The sequence below is a fragment of the Capra hircus genome, chromosome 7, assembly GCF_001704415.2.
Source record: "Capra hircus breed San Clemente chromosome 7, ASM170441v1, whole genome shotgun sequence".
Classification (NCBI taxonomy): Eukaryota; Metazoa; Chordata; class Mammalia; order Artiodactyla; family Bovidae; genus Capra; species Capra hircus.
In genome coordinates this window covers 65,972,328-65,990,427 of record NC_030814.1, presented here as the reverse complement: position 1 = coordinate 65,990,427, position 18,100 = coordinate 65,972,328, and the positions used below count along the sequence as shown (strand labels likewise).

The window sequence follows — 18,100 nt, the reverse complement described above, 5'->3', positions numbered from 1 at the left end:
CCTCAGGAGATGCACTCTGGGACGGCTCATTTGCCTCACTGTCACTGGAACTACTTTCACTCTCTGAGTCAGATCCAGAGCTGCTTTCAGATCCACTGTGGCTGCTAGAATCATCCCTGGAGTTATCTGCCCCTTCACTATTATGGTGTGAAGGTTCAGAGTTACTAAAAGAAATAAAAAATATAAATGACAAAAGATTTTTTTTTTCAGAATGACAACCCATAAGCATTCAAAGCTGACACTCCACTTTATTTAAAATGTTTACTATTTGTTAATCTCTTCAAATTCTATGATTCTAAAACTTCATTATTTATTTCAAAATACTTCCTTAAAAAGTTTCTGAAATGCCACATTAGCCATTAGTACTCACCTTTAATAAAAGCTTTACTGGGGTACAAAATACTCTAAAATTCATTTATTTTAAACACAATTCACAATGATTTTTGGTTAATTTACAGAGTTATAATAATATTTACTTTATAAGGTCAATTACTCTATCACTACACACTGTTATCAGATTGACCCTTCCACTCTAAGTAAAACAAAAAATAAAAGGATGCTTACCTTCCTGGTGTACTCCTTGGCATTGTCTTATCACAATCCTAAAATTAAAACATGAGAGGAAATCTATAAATGAATAAATAGTACTTTATCTGCTTAATGTGAACAATATGTGAAATCTTAATAGAAAAACTTTCTTCTCTAATACATGCATCAATGGTCACTTAACACTTATGAAATACTGTTTTCACCGGAAGAATAATGAATTGCCAGGATAAGATTAAAAGCTGTGTTAATAATTCCTCTTATCAACAATCTCATGCTTCATGAGGATGTTCTGATATATGCTAAGTAATAAGGAAAAGACAAAAAAAGAAAAAAAGGAAAAGACATTTAAAAAAAAAAATAAGGGAAAAAAGTGGAGGTTTAAAGACAGAGTGGAAAACTGTAAGTATACCAGTGTCAGAAAAGCAGGAATGAACTTATCTTAACTACCTGGATCATAAATGTATTATTCAATTATAATTCTTGTAAAATACAATAAAAACAAACACTGTATGAAACTAGTAAATCATAAGTAGACACACCTGTTCCCCATCACTGTCTTCACTGCTGCTTAGCTTTAAGTCATCTTTTAACATACTAGAAGGAAAAGACAGAAAGGATGATTATTTTGGGAATTTCATCATGGCATAGCAGAGTATTAGATATTCAACAATAATTCTAGAAATAGTCACCGTGGTAGCCAAAGATTTAATTGAAAAATAAAGAAAAGACCCAGTAAGTCTTACTATGTCTGGTTTGGTTTATATCCAGAGTAAAAATCTGAGAAAGATGACATTTAACAATTTCAATTTTGGAAGCTCTAACTTTTCCATAAGTAAAATATTCATCTTTGTTTTCTAATTAAATAAAAGTTACCTGCCACAAACTCCCATACTCACTTCTGTTATCTCTAATTGCAAATATACAAACTCATTCATTATTAAAACAAATTACCATACTCATACCCAATAGTCCACTAGAGGAATATGACTCTCAAAAAGAAGGAAGATAAAATGAAAGCATCAGCAATTCTATTTCACTATCCCCAATGTTTTATGAAGAGATATGTACACTTGGGTAGTTGTGAAAACCAGAACACACAAAGTGCTAGTTCATAAATGCCTTGCTATGAAAGATGAGTGCTCTTTGCAGATGTACAATTTTGGGCAAGAACCTTGGTTATACAAGCGAAATAACCATGTATGAATTAAAAGTAACTCCAGAGTCCAAATCTTTCTTAATCAAAATTCAAATCAACTATTTAAAAAACACAAATAAATACTTTAAGTTAACAGTTCCTGGAATTAGTTTTTAAAAGTAAAATTATAGATTTAGATTTTCCTTAAGGCCACAGAATCAAAATCAAAATTAAAAACTGAGTAAGGAATCACAGAACACTCCTTGCCTTTTTATAAGAAAGGAAAAATTAACACAAACCTTAGGGAAAACTAGAAAATGTTTAATTTCTATCACCACTAGTTACATTACCTTTCTTCTCAAAATTTCCTGACAGTCTCCAATCAATGGAAAGGAAATCTTTCACTCCTACTACTACTAATACTCTCCCCTCAAAACTTAATCTGAGTTTCTAAATCTGATCCCAATTCGAGTTTCACATAAATGACCATCTTGATACAAAGTAACCAGATGAACTATGAAATCTGTTAGAACTATGAAATCTGTTAGAACTATGAAATCTGTATAGAACTATGAAATCTGTTCTAAGGATGACCAAATCAGTGGGACAGATAAAAAGGTCTTCTTTTGGTCAAGGTCTCAGTACATTTCTATGACTGATTTCCTATAAAGAAATGTGCTTACTCTGAATTCTCTCAGCCCTTATGATTTAATAATGGCAGGTCAATGAACCTGTTTACACATATGAATATGTCAAAGCTTTCACCATACTGCTTAAGGTACTGGATGCTCTTGTTCCCTCAGAAACCAAAGTAATCTGCACGTATATGGTAAGCTCCCATTGGTTTTCTGCACATGAATAAATATAATAAATAGGAATTTACATAATTTAAACTCTTCAACAGGCAGGTGAAATTTCTTGTACTCATATATTTTTATTCTCACTCAATTCCCACTATGCTCAGCTGAAGAGGCTGAGGTTATCAGTATAGACTGATAATAGAATTTTGTTTCAATCACTGGATTAACTTGTGGTCTCAAGAATTCAATAGTAAGTTCATTCTTTAAGTTGGAATTTATTATCATCCAATATACCACTCTACTACATTTTGATACATATTTCTGGGTCTACCTATAAAATAAAAGTAGGAAAACAACACAGACAGTATGAACTATGCTGCTTTAATATTCTAAATTTTGTGGTCAAATGGAGGGTTTTACTAAGAAGAATCCTGTATTTTTTTCACGTGGTTTTTTTTTTTTGTTGTTTGTTTGTTTAAACAAACTAGCATCACAAACACTTCTGAAAGGTAAGAAAAAAGTGTAATCATAGAGCTGCTACTGCTGCTGCTAAGTTGCTTCGTTGTGTCCGACTCTGTGCGACCCCTTAGACGGCAGCCCACCAGGCTCCCCCGTCCCTGGGATTCTCCAGGCAAGAACACTGGAGTGGGTTGCAATTTGCTTCTCCAATGCATGAAAGTGAAAAGCGAAAGTGAAGTCGCTCAGTTGTGTCCGACTCTTAGCAACCCCATGGACTGCAGCCCACCAGGCTCCTCCGTCCATGTCATTTTCCAGGCAAGAGTACTGGAGTGGGGTGCCAGTGCAGGGGTACATGAACTATGGCTCCACAAGCCAAATCTAGGCCTATTTTGTAAAGAAAGTTTTAACTGGAACATAACCACACTCATAGTCTCTGGCTGCTTTTATGATACAACAGCAAAGTTGAGTAGTTGAGCAGAAACCATCTGGACCCTAAAGTCTAATAAACTATTTCACTATCTGGTCCTTTACAAAAAAGTTTGCCTACTCGTGCCTTAAAAGATTAAACACATATTTCTAAGTGTTCTAGATATCCAGATACTACAAGTTGGATTTTGAGCAAAAAAAAAAGACAAACATTAAACTTATTAAGCAATAAACTTACGATTTAGACTGGTGTGCATTTGAAGTTTTAGAAGGATTATATCTTTCTGGAGCAAAAAAGAATGCAGACATCAGCAACTATAGTATGGGTATTTATATTTTAAAATGTCTATCTATATAACCTCAAAGAAATATAAATAAAAACATAATTCTTCATCCATCAAATCAGTATCACTCTAATGTACATTGTATGAAATACTGGTGGAAACAGGCATGTCACATGCTACTGGTAGACTAAATTCATACAATCTTTCTAGAGGGCAATTTGATAATATTATCTTACCAATACTATAAATGCACATATGCACTGACCTAGCAGTTAAAGGAAATGATTTACACTACATCTGGAGGAATACATACATACAAATAAACACTCACACAGTTTATTATAGCATGGTTTGCAACAGTAAAACTGGAAACCAACGCCCATCTACAGGGGACTAGATAAATACATTAGGATAGTTTCAACAATATAACACATTCTTGTTTTTAAAAAGAATGAACTAGAGCTTTATACTGATATTTAAAAAAAAAAAAGTGACAGTGTTAGTCGCTCAGTTTGTGTCGGACTCTTTGCGACCCCATGGACTGTAGCCCACCAGGCACCCCTGTCCATAGGGATTTGCCAGGCAAGAATACTGGAGTGGGTTGTCATGCCCTCCTCCAGGGGATCTTCCCAACCCAGGGATCAAAACCCCAGGTCTCCTACATTGCAGGCAGATTCTGTCTGAGCCACCAGGGAAGCCCATACTGATATAAAGACAGTTCTAAAATAAATTAAGTGAAAAACACAGGAAATAAAGAGTAGGTGCAGCTTATGGTCCCATTTGCCAGTAGTTAGCTATGGGCAGAGAGAATGGGGGAAGAGGAGTAGTAGAAGTAAAGGGATACTTTTAAAAGATTTTAAGAGAAAATGAATACTTTCTGGCCTACAGGTAGTTATTTACTATGTATCTATAATGCTGGGTCCTTTCTTCCTATCTGTAGTTTTAAGACAGAACAAAGAAATAGTTACATAAGATATGTTAACCTTAAAATGGACCTCTGCTTTAAGATCACTTAAGTCAACAAACTAAGGACTAAAAAAGCTCCACATTTTCATCTCTCTAAATAGCTTATTACCAGAGTAAATATACCTGAGAAGTTACTGCTCTTGGCAAACAAACATTTGGTTTTTTTTTTTAGAGAGCTTTATGGTGAAGTCCAGACATTTGGAAGGTTCCTGACCTTGCCACTACCAATTTATACAGCCATCAACCCATGGAATCACAATGAAACTCCCCAAAGCTATCTTCCCCTCAGGTTCTTCTGAGAGGCCAAGAGAGTGGAGGTAGACAGGGATTTTGTAGCACACACAGACTTTCTTCACAGCTAAAAAGACCCAGAAAGAATAGAATGGCTCTTGGGGATATGAGGTGGCCATCAAATTGAACTCATGAGCTCTGAACTATTAGTTCAAATACTTAATAAAAATAGCTTATTTTGATACCGAGTGATTTATAATTCTTCATTTTTTAAGCTAAGATTCAGTTCAACCCACTACTAATCATCAGATTATAAATACTGGGATGAGATACACAAAAGAATTATTAAAGAATCATATGATGTGACCACGAGAAATGAATGTGCAATAAACAGCTTATTATAAAAACCAAGAGGAAAAGAAATACTCACTTTGTTCTCCAGGGCCAAAACTGGACTGCTGAGACTCCTGAGAAAAAGGGACATAAAATTATATAGTGACATTAAGAGAAAAAGTTTCATTAGAGAAAAATACTTCACATTAAGCTACTCAATTCCAACTAATTCAATGGAAGATTCTGTTGAGTTACTAAAAATGCATAAAAGACAAAAGCAAAAATGAAACAAAAAACAAACAAAGAGTGCATAAAAGAAAAAAAAAAACACCAAAAGAATTTAATGATCCCATCTGATCAGATTCACCAATTCAATGGTCAGTAGCAGAGCTTCCCAGAGCTTAATACAGAAAAGTACCAATCTATGTAACAGTCTTTCTTTATCATTTGTTTTTAGCAGCATCCTTGGCACTCATATCCTAATTTAATTCTTGGTCTTAAGAAAATGTTATTTTTTAAAGAATACTAATAATGATATATTAAAGTAAAAATAGTTATGCAAATTATATATACTCAAAACATACCACTATTATGGACTAGTAACCCATTCACAGTTACTCCCATGTCATTTTACTCGCTCTCCCTGCTCCCAATATCTTATAATTAGCAACCTGAGGAAGAGATTTCTATACTCATTTTACATACTTCTTTGTAAGCCCTATACTAGCACTGTGTTTGGCACTCAGCAAGCATCAGTAAAAAGAAAGCCAAAATGTCCAGGAAAGAAACTTTTCAAACTCAACTTTCAAGACAAGAACAGCTATTTCACAAGTGCAAGTTGTACATTTTTCTAGGTTAAGTCTGTGGTACACATTGCAGTATACTAAGATCACACAAACTTCCCTATTCTCTTCCAAAGCTTACTTAAAAGTATAATCTTCTAAAAATGACAGAATTATCTGTGAAAGAGAAATCCAAACAGTATCAAAGCTAAATATAGTTTTGCTGTTTAAAAATACTTTAAACCTACATCAACTGTCAACTCATTTTCAACAAGGGTATGAAGACCATCCAACACAGAAAGAATACTCTTCAACAAAAGATGCTAGGACAAGTGAACAGTCATATAGAATGAAGTTGGATCCTTACCACAGACAACTTGGAATAGATCAAAGATCTAAATCTAAGAGATAAAACTACAAACTCTTAGAAGAAAATGCAGTGCCAAATCTTAATAACCTTGGATTTGGCAAAGAATTCTTATATATGACACCAAAAGCACATGGCATGAAAGAAATAGATAAATTGGATTTCATAAAAATTAAGAACTTTTGTGCTTCAAAGGATACTATCAAGAAAGCGAAAAGACAACATACAAATTGGGGAGAAAATATTTGCAAATCATATATCTGATAAGAGACTGGTATCTACAATATATAAAAAGCTGTTATAACTCAATGCTGAAAGTCAAGTAACCCAGTGAAAAAACTGGGTAAAGGATCTGACTATACATTTTCCCAAGAAATGTGGCCAGAAAGCATATGAAAAGATGTTTGACTTCATTTGTCATTGGGAGGAAATGCAAATCAAATTGACAATGAGATATCATTTCACACCCACTAAGATGACTAGAATCAAAACGATAGATAACTGCAGTGTTGATAAGAATGTGGAGAAACTGAAAGCCTAATGGGAAATACTAAATGGTACCTCTAGCTATTCTGGAAAGCATTCTGGCAGTTCCTCAGATAATTAAACATATGAGTTACAACATGGTCCAGCAATTCTGCCCCAGGTATAACCAAGCGAAATGAAAACATGTCCACACAAAAAACTGTGCCAAAAGTTTACAGAAGTATTAGTCATAGTAGCCAAAAGCCCAAAACAACCCAAATTTCCATCAGCTGTTGTTGTGTTAGACACTCAGTCATGTCCGACTCTTTGTGACTCTATGGACTGCAGCCCACCAGGCTCCTCTGTCCCTGGGATTCTCCAGGCAAGAATACTGGAATGGGTTGCCATTTCCTTCTCCAGGGGATCTTCCTGCCCCAGGGATCAAACTTGCACCTCTTGCATCTCCTGCATCACTAGGGAAGCCTTCCATCAGGTGGTGAATGTATAAACAAAATGATATATCTCTAAACAATGGATTATTATTTGACCATAAAAAAGAATGAAGGAACTGATACATGCTACAACATGGAAGAATCTTGAACATTATGCGAAGAGAAAGAATCCAGTTGCAAGAGATATACAAAATATGATATGATTTCATTTACATGAAATGTCCAGAAAGGGGAAATCAATAGAGAGGACATATTGGTTGGGTAGGACTGGGAGGGGAACAGAAGGAAAAAGGTTGACAGCTAAATGGTAGGCAGCTTCCTTTTGAGGTGATAAAAATATTCTAAACAGTAAAACAAAATTCTTTTTGGCCATGCCATGTGGTTTGTGGGATCTTAGTTCCCGGACCTAGGATTGAATTCAGGCCCTTGTCAGTGAAAATGCAGAGTCCTAAGCATTGGATCACCACAGATTTCCCAAAATGTTTAAAAATTCACTGCTATACTGGCTGTACATATCTATAAATATGCTCAAAACCATTTAACTGTATACTCTGAATGGGTGATTTGTATGATATGTGAATTCTATCTCAACAAAGCTATTCTAAAAAAGTCTTTAAATACATCAGTGACCAAGAGGTCATTCCTGTGAATCTTACTAAAAATGAAAAGAAGGATTTCCCTGGTGGTCCAGTGGCTAGAACTCTGTGCTCCCAATATAGGGGGTCTGGGTTCAATCCCTGGTCAGGGAACTAGATCCTGCATGTCCCAATTATGACCTAGTGCAGACAAACAAACATTTATTTTTTTACATGAAAAGAATTCTCTACCCAGCCTTGAATGACTAATGTCTTATACTTATTTACCTGGTAAATGGTCTAACAGTTTAATAACCTAAGCTTTTAAGTAGTCTCTTGATTCCTTTTTCTCACCTCTGACAATAGTCAGCTAGTGACCAAAAGCAACTGGAGGGACATCCCTGGTGATTCAGTGGTTAAGACTCCATGTTTCCAATGCAGGGAACATGAGTTTGATCCCTGTTTGGGGAATTAAGATCCTATGTGCCACACAGGTGGCCTAAAAAAACACAAAGCCTATAAAATACATAAGCAAATATGACTGGATTCTGTCTAGACCATCTACTTATATGCAACCCCTTCTCCTCTCCATCTATACTGCAAAGATGTAGGTTCTCACCTTTCTTCATTTACAATGGTCATCTAACAGATCTTCCTGGCTCTAGTCTTTCTTTCACTCAACTACAGCCTCTACTTGACCTTTCTAAAGTCCAAGTCTTAGTATATATCATTAATACTCCCTCATTTTTCACAGAGCATACAATGGCTCTTCATTTTTCCTAAAGCTGAAACCCAAACTCCTTGAGACACATTCACTCACATATCTAAGTACTGGAAAAACACAATAAGCAAAGACTGACATGGCCTTTGTCTTTATGGAACTTAATATCAATGAGTATTTTTGCAACTACTCATGCAAATCGAGATAAAATAGTAACTGTGTTAAGTACAACAAAGGGTAAATGCTTGCACGGTATTATAAAATAATATAAAAATAACAATTATATTATTATTACGTGTGTGTGCATACATGTGTACATGAGAAACAAACATACAGATACACATACACACACACACCTCTGACCAGAAAAATGAGCAAAGGCTTCCCTGAATAAGTACTGCTCAGGATGAATTTTTTTTTTTTCTTTTTACGCACACAGAATCCAACAACACATTAGAAAAAATATGGAATGCTTCACGAATTTGCGTGTCATCCTTGTGCAGGGGCCATGCTAATCTTCTCTGTATCATTCCAATTTTAGTATATGTGCTGCCAAAGCGAGCACTCAGGATGAAATTTGAAGGATATGTAGGAAGTGGGCTGGGAAAGGATGAAAAACGTTAAGTGTTCAGGGTAGACAGAAAAGCATGTGTAAAGGCAAGAAAGAATAGGAGCATAGCTAGTATAAAGAACTTCTAGGCAGCCCACGAGAGGAAAAGGTATAGAAGGAAGAGGGTTAAGAAATTAAACTCAGGACCAAAGAGGCTAAATCACATAGCTGATTTTTATAGACCATATTAAAGATTTGTGTGTGTGTGTGTGTGCAGTTTACTACACTGAAGAATTATACAAGTACATCTGCATACTGTGATGATTACCTTGGCTATTAAGTAGAAAACATCTTTGAGAAATCTAGAATGGAAGTAAAGATATTTCTGTCAGGAGATAACTGCAGTGGTGCAAATAGGAGATGACTACAGCTTAAAGATATTGGTCTCCAAGCTCTTTTGATCATGTACTCCCTACCACTAAGACATTTCTACATTTGTATCTCCCAAATATGTGTGTGCTCAGTTGCGCCTGACTTTTGTGACCCCATGAACTGTAGCCCATCAAGCTTCTCTGTCCATGGAATTTTCTAGGCAAGAATATTGAAATGGGTTGCCATTTGCATTATTATTTAACTAGTATATATTATACCAAAATATTAAAAATTTAAAGGGCTCAGATAAAATAATATTCTAGAGTAATCTAAAAATTGTATTTATCAATGGCAACAATGCTTTCCTTACATACACACAAAAATACAGTCTGACACTAAAACTGGTTTGATAATTGTTCCACTGGGTATCACAAAGACACAGCTAGACAAGTGGAAAAGATGCTGTACTGACTATACCATGATACCAAAATTTCAATCTTGCAGATTAATATGCAAAAGTTTCTGTTGAAATTTAGCTAATAGATTTCCAATGGTCACTGACACAAAACAATTTCTCAAGAAAATAAAAGGTTATGGTTTAGTATTTTTAGGAAATGGGTTCAAAACTCACTCAAGTTAGAAAATTCTGTTTCCAAGTCTTTAAAGCTTGCACATATGACAATCATCACAGTTTTTAACAACAATAAAAATACAGAATTTCCTTGGTGGTTCAGTGGTTAAGAATCCACCTGCCAATGCAGGTGGCCCAGGTTTGATCCTTCATCCAGGAAGATTCCACATGCAACTTAAGCCCATGTACCCTAGAGTCTGTGCTCCACAAAAAGAGAAGCCACAGCAATACAATGAGAAATCCATGTACCACAACTAGAGAAAGTCTGTGTGCAGCAACAAAGATCCAGAGCAGCCATAAATAAATAACAATGGAAACACATAGTGATGACATTATTTTTAAAACACTGCCTTCCTAACTTGAGGCAGTTACTTTTTCATTCACTGTTAGGACATCACTTTTATTCTAAGAAGAGGGTTTAATTTATTATTATCATTTTAAATATGCTATGAAAAGATCTAATCTATTTGGGACTTACATGTGAAAGAGAGGGAGGGGAAAGGGAAAAAGGAAGGATGGAGGGAAGGAGAAGAGGGAGGGAGGGACAGAAAGGAAGGGAAAGTGAAGTCATTCAGTCATGTCAGACTCTTTGCAACCCCATGGACTGTAGCCCACCAGACTCCTCCATCCACGGAATTTTCCAGGCAAGAGTACTGGAGTGGGTTGCCATTTCCTTTTCCAGGGGATCTTCCCAACTCAGGGACTGAACCCGGGTCTCCCGCATTGCAGGCAGATGCTTTACCATCTGAACCACCAGGGATGTATCTAATTCACTTTTAAGTACACCAACTCTTATTGTCATTAAACAAATAATCAGTGAACTTCTGGGTTAATATAAAAAGTATTTGGGCGTGCCACACCAGTTCTCCAGGAAGGAAGGGGGAGGAGAAATTATCTATACTTTAGGACTTAACTTTTCTGTTATATCTTTCTTTGAGTGGTACACACACAAAAATAGCTTTTCGAGTATTTTATAACTGAAGTAACCTGGTAGCTCAGATGGTAAAGAATCTGCCTGCAATGCGGAAGACCCAGGTTTGATCCCTGGGTCAGGAAGATTCCCTGGAGGAGGAAATGGCAACCCACTCCAGTATTCTTGCCTGCAGAATTCCATGGACAGAGGAACCTGCGGGCTACAATCCATGGGATCTCAAAGAGTCGGACACAACTAAAGGACTAACACACACACACCTAACTGAAAAGAGAAGCAAACAATCTCTTAAAATTGATAACTAGTACTAGAAGCACCTACACTTTCATTCATCTATATAGACCTAACTTGTACACTGCATGGTTTATTCTAATACTTGTTTTTAAAATCTTTAGTTTTGCTTTCTAAGTCTATTTCAAATAGTGTTTCCTGACAAAGGAATGCATTTTAGTCTGTGCTCTCTTTGTACTGGATTTCAGTCATTTTCTTTGCAATAAAAAGACCAAGTTTTTAAACAAAGGGAGAACACCGGGAGAAACAACAAAAGAGGTTTTTATTAAATTTTATTAGACTTGATTTATGTTAAAGGTTTTAGTGCTGCTGCTGCTGCTGCTACTAAGTCACTTCAGTCGTGTTCGACTCTGTGTGACCCCATAGATGGCAGCCCACCACGCTTCCCTGTCCCTGGGATTCTCCAGGCAAGAACACTGGAGTGGGTTGCCGTTTCCTTCTCCAATGCATGAAAGTGAAAAGTGAAAGTGAAGTCGCTCAGTCGTGTCCAACTCTTCGTGACCCCATGGACTGCAGCCTACCATGCCCCTCCGTCCATGGGATTTCCCAGGCAAGAGTACTGGAGTGGGGTGCCATTGCCTTCTCTGAAAGGTTGTACTGAATACCACACAATTCAAAATGTCACTAAGTACAAATGATGATGCTTTCATCATTTTATCAGTTACTATGTCAAGGTATATGCTATATACACTAAAAGCAAGATTAATAATAAAAATGCGTGTCAAATTACTGCTGATAATCTGGATTTGTTTATGCTTATGGCATCTTTGTTTCTACCATGCAGTGGCAGATAAAGAGCTCATACTTGGAGAAGGACAATCTCAACTTTGCCATTTTCTTGTTTGGTCAGAAAAGGATTTGTGTGTTATTTTCTTTTGATAGTTTCATTGCACGTATGTCTTTTAAGCCATCTGTGCATTGGTGAAGATTAGCTGAATTAAAATCAGTTAACACAATCCATAATCTTAACAAAGCACACTTAAAACTGCAATAAGCCACAGCTAGGAAGAACAAATGAACAAGAATAACTATCAACTTTTCCATATTGAAAAGACCTAAACTTCTCTTTGGATACCTCACATACCAGACATAAAATGTGATCATAAAATGTGAGGGTTTGATTCCTGGTCAGGGAACTTAAGATCTAGCATGTCACATGGTGGGGCCAAAAAAACCCCAAAACCCTGTAAAAGGAACCTAGCCAAAGCAATAATCAGTAAGTAGCTAACTGAGCTGTTTCAGAAAAATAAAAAATCTAAACACAGTTGAGTTCAGTTTGGTTGTGTCCAACTCTTTATGACCCCATGGACTGTAGCATGCCAGGTTTCCTTGTCCATCAAGTCAGTGATGCCACCCAACCATCTCATCCTCTGTCATCCCCTTCTCTCCCTGGCTTCAATCTTTCCCACATCAGGGTCTTTTCTAATGAGTCTGTTCTTCGTGTGAGGTGGCTAAAGTATTGGTGCTTCAGCATCAGTCCTTCCAATGAATATTCAAGACTGATTTCCTTTAGTATTGACTGGTTGGATATCCCTACACTCCAAGGGACTCTCAAGAGTCTTCTCCAACACCACAGTTCAAAAGCATCAATTCTTCAGTGCTCAGCTTTCTTTAGGGTCCAACTCTTTCACCCATACACGACTACTGGAAAACCACAGCTTTGACTACCTGGACCTTTGCTGGCAAAGTAATGTCTCTGCTTTTTAATATGCTCTCAAGGCTGGTCACAGCTTTTCTTCCAAGGAGCAAGCATCTTTCAATTTCATGGCTGTAGTCACCAACTGCAGTGATTTTGGAGCCCAAGAAAATAAAGTCTCTCACAGTTCCCACTGTTTCCATTGTTTACTCAGGTAAACAGAGTTACCTGAGTATATATTAATATATCTAAATTCAGTCAACAAACATTTACCAAATAGCTATTATGTGCCAGAAACTATTCTATTGGCATCATCTAAATGGCTCAGTGGTACACCTACAGCACCAAGAACACTGCCAGGGATTGTTCAAAACATACAGTTGAATATGAGTAAAGGTAGTCAAAAGCTTTAGTTCACTTCAAACTACTACTGGAAAATCTACCAACTTATCCCTAAGCACACTCATTCACTCTGCTTTCCCTCCTGTGAAAAAGAATGACATAACTGTGCTCTGTGCATGCATGCTCAGGCACTTCAGTTGTGTCCAACTCTTTGTGACCATATGGACACTATATAGCCCACCAGGCTCCTCTGTCCATGGGATTTTCCAGGCAAGAATACTGGAGTTGGTAGCCATGCTGTCCTCCAGAGCATCGTCCTGACTCAAGGATCTCCTGAATTGCAGGTGGATTTTTTACCCACTGAGCCAGCTGGGAAGTTCTAATTGTGTTCCAAGGCAAATATTCTCTACTTGGGCATAAATTTCAATTCCTCTTGTGAAGATTTCCCAAGATTACCTTCTTTCTTTCCCACTTATCACTTGCTTTTCCTTTTTAACAAAATCATATAGATACGATAAACTGCCCTCATCTTATAAAAAATAGTCCCCAGGCAATATCATCAGATCCTTTTTTGGCATCACCACATTTCTCTGCTCCCTTCTACAGACAGTGCCTCAAAACAAAATCTCCGTTTATATAATCACTGCCTCTAATACCTTTTTAGCCCACTGCAACCTTCTCTTGCTCTCATCTTTGTAACTAAAAATATCACCAATAAAGAATACATTGTCAAAATTTCCCTGGTGGTCCAGAGGTTCAGAATCCCCCTTGCAAAGCAGTGGACATGGGTTCAATCCCTGGTCAGGGAACTAAGATCCCTCATGCTGCATGGCAACTAAGCCAACTAAGCCCATGTGCTACAACTACTGAGCCCCCTACTCCCACCACAATTAAGAGAGTCCAAGCACTGCATGTCGAAACAAAGGTCCCATGTGCCACAACTAAGACCAGATGCAGTCAAATGAATAAAAATTTAAAAAAGAATACATTGTCAAATACTATATGACATCACTTACATGTGAAACCTAAAACATGACACAAATGAACTTATCTATGAAACAGGAACCAAATCACAGACATAAAGAACAGCATTGTGGTTGCCAAGGGGGAGGGGGCAGGAGAGGGATGGACTGGGAGTCTGGGATTAGCAGATACAAACTATTATAAACAGAATGGATAAACAAGGTCCTACTGTATAGCATAGGGAACTATATTCAATATCACATGATAAACCATATGGAAAAGAGTATGAAGATGAATGTATATAAAACTGAATCACTTTGGACTGTAGCCCATCAGACTCCTCTGTCCATGAAATTTCCTAGGCAAGAATACCAGAGTGGGTTGCCATTTCCCCCCTGGAAAATCCTCAAATACTTGAAAATAAAACTACATGCTTCTAAGTAATCCATGGCTCTAAGAAGTCACAGAAGAAATTAGGGAAATATTTTGTACTGCATGATAATAAAAACACAATATCTCATAATTTGTGAGATATATTTTTAAAAAGGGCTTAGAGGGAAACTGATAGTTTTAAACACTTAAAACAAGAAATTTTATAATCTATAAATGAAACCCAAAATAGGCAGAAAGAAGAAAATAATCACACTAAAAGCAAAAATCAAGGAAATAGAAAACTGAAAAAGCTAAAGGATGGTTCTTGGAACTGACACTAAAACTGATAAATGACCAGCTAGACAGATCAAGGAAAACAAAAAGAGAAACTACAAATAATCAGTAGCAGGGGAAAGAGAACTTTACTGTAGATCTTACAGACATTAAAGAATAAGTATAGCTTATTAATGACACTGGGCCAATAAATCTGGCTGAAAAGAAAAAAATTACCAAAACTGACATAAGAAATAGAAAATCTGAATAGCTTTATATTTAATAAAGAAATAATAAATTTAATTTGTAATTTTAAATCTTCCAGTCGAGAATACTAGGGGTACAGATAGCTTCACTGTTGAGTTGTATAAAACACACAAGGAAGAATTAATATTTCACAAACTATTTCAGAAAATAGAGATGAAGGGAACATTTTCTCGCTCCTTTTAAGAAGCCAGCACTATCCTGATATCAAACCAAAGACATTATTAGAAAAAAAAGAAAAAAGAAACCTATCAACTCTGGCATCACTGCCCCCGCCCACGCCCCTCCAGGGCAAAGGTGAAAAATCTGAACTAATATTTCAAAAAGAAGAATGGCCAATAAGCTCATAAACAGGTTCAGTGTCATTAGACATCAGGGAAATACAAATTAAAACCAGTATGAGATACTGCTATTGCCCAGTAAAATGGCTGAAACTAAAAAGAATGACAATACCAAATGTAGGATGTAAAACAAATGAAATCAGTCCTGAATACTCATTGGAAGGACTGATGCTGAAGCTGAAACTCCAACACTTTGGCCACCTGATACAAAGAACTGACTCACTAGAAAAGACTGATGATAGGAAAGATTGAAGGTGGGAGGAGAAGGGGATGACAGAGGATGAGATGGTTGGATGGCATCACTGACTCAATGGACATGAGTTTGAGTAAGCTCCGGGAGTTGGTGATGGACAGGGAAGCCTGGTGTGCTGCAGTCCATGGGGTCGCAGAGAGTCAGACATAACTGAGCGACTGAACTGAACTGAAAATAAATGAAACCATTATACACGGCTGGGAAATGGGAGTGGATCAGGAAGGAGTGTGGTACAACCAATTTAGCACACACTTGATACATAATCCAGAAATTCTACTTTTTTTCTGTATGACTCAGTATACCCGTAAGAAAAGAAAATACAAGTTCACACAAAGAACTGTTAGTCAATGTTTATAAATACTCAATTCTTAATAGGTCAAATCTAGAAACAACTCAATGTTTATCAACAGGTGAATGAATAAATAAATTTTAGTATTTTTATACAATGGAAATAAAAATGAATTATGAATATAAAGAAAAACATTACTGATACATTCAAGAACATGGAAGAATTCTAAAAGTATATACTGAGCAGAAGAATGCAAATAGATATGCCAAAAATATATATACATTGTATGGATTACATTTATGTGAAATTCAAGAGAAAGCAAAACTTACCTATAGTGACATAGAACAGATAGCAATTGTGTGGGGCCAGTGGTGGGGTGAGGTGGACTGGAAAGGAACTTGAGGAAACTTTGTGGGTTGAAGGAAATGTTCTAATTCTTAATTAACATGGTGCTTACAAAGGTGCATATGTCTATCAAAACTTGGGCTGTATATTATATGTGCATTTTTTATGTGTAAACATAGCTGACTTAAAAAGTAAGAGTGGTACGACACACATACATGCAGAGAGTTTTCTCTCCACCTCGTATCACTCACAAAAAATAAATGGAGCTAAATATAAACAAAGGAAATAAAACTGCAATCACATTAAAAGAAAAATGAGAAGTTATGATCCTGGAGATGGAAAAACCTTCTTTAACAAGACATTAAAAAGCAAAAGCTTTATATAAGAGAAAGATAAATTTATTCATCAAACAAAATCTTTTAGACCATAAAACTTAAATGGGCACTAAGTGGGAGAAACATCTGCAGTATGTGGAATAAATTATTAAAATCCAGAATTCAAACAAAACAACATAAAACAATAACAGAAATTTTCCTAAAACTCATTAGGCAAAAGGTATAGCCCAAAGGGCAGAAGAAATAGGCCAATTAATCCACATAGACATTAAATGGATGACAAATCTGTAAAGATGATGAACCTCCCCAGCAATCTAGGAAATAGAATACTATTTCCTACTCAAAAGATTGGTGCTTAAAATAACAAATAGCAGTGTGCATGTAAGGAATAAAAGGAAATACAAGTGCAAGTATTGACTAGCACAATTACCACAGAGGAAATTTGAGAGTATATAGTTAATAGTTAACTATTATAGTATATAGTATAGTATAGTATAGTTAATAACTATATACTCTCAATATTCAACAATTTTATTTCTTGCTTTTTACACAAAAGAAACTCATATGCACACAGGAAGGCATGAATAAAAGTTATCTACTACATTAATGTTTATAGAAATGAAAACTTGGCAACAAGATAAATATCAAAGGGAAATGGCTAAATAAATTTAAATTAAGATATAAAATGGATGCAATTAAAAGAACTGAATACCTCTATATGTAATATATTATATATAATAACATGAGAAAGTATCTAAGATTTATTGCTGACTGATTAAAAATACAGAATAATAAACTGATACAGAAATTAAATGAGAAAATGTTTATATGTAATGATTCCATTATATGTACATATAAATGCATTTGAAAAGACTTGTAAATGTATGCATGAAGTAGCTCTGGTAAGATGGAGGAGGCAGAATATGGAGAAAGCTATTGTTGGGGGTCCTTCTTGCATTATTGGTATAAGGATAAATTAATGTTTAAAAAAACAAATCTGTTGATTTTAGATGAGCTTGGAATTATTGTCTGAAGAACCATTACCATAGGCTGTAAGTATGGTTGTTGCGTCCTCTGGAAACAAGTTCCTCATTCAGTTTAGGAAACCCTTACCATTTGTGGCCAAGAATATCATAATAGTTCATAACAAGCAGTGATGACCTCTAGGTCTCTATCACAAGTTGCCTTCAAAGATTTTCCAAGTTTCTCTCAATCTAAGTCAATCTCAATTCTACAGTCTAGTTTTACTTTCTTCATAGTAATTATCACTATCTGAAGTTACCTATTCACTCACTTATTTGTTATCTCCCACTAAAATGGGAATGGCAAGATAATTCTGAATTCACATGATTTTAGTCAAGCCATTT

The 18,100-nt window shown here is 36.0% G+C and overlaps 1 protein-coding gene across 3 annotated transcripts in view; it reads right to left on the bottom strand.

Annotated features, from left to right (window-relative positions):
• The window catches only part of AFF4 (AF4/FMR2 family member 4), a 78,698-nt gene that overhangs the window by 25,530 nt on the left and 35,068 nt on the right, over nt 1–18,100 (bottom strand). For all 3 annotated transcript variants that reach the window (XM_018050396.1, XM_018050398.1, XM_018050397.1), the window contains 5 exons: nt 5,281–5,317; nt 3,608–3,653; nt 1,089–1,143; nt 565–602; nt 2–164 (listed from right to left, as the gene is read on the bottom strand). In XM_018050396.1, the coding sequence (XP_017905885.1) occupies nt 2–164; nt 565–602; nt 1,089–1,143; nt 3,608–3,653; nt 5,281–5,317 (339 nt within the window). The remainder of the gene's footprint in view (nt 1; nt 165–564; nt 603–1,088; nt 1,144–3,607; nt 3,654–5,280; nt 5,318–18,100) is intronic.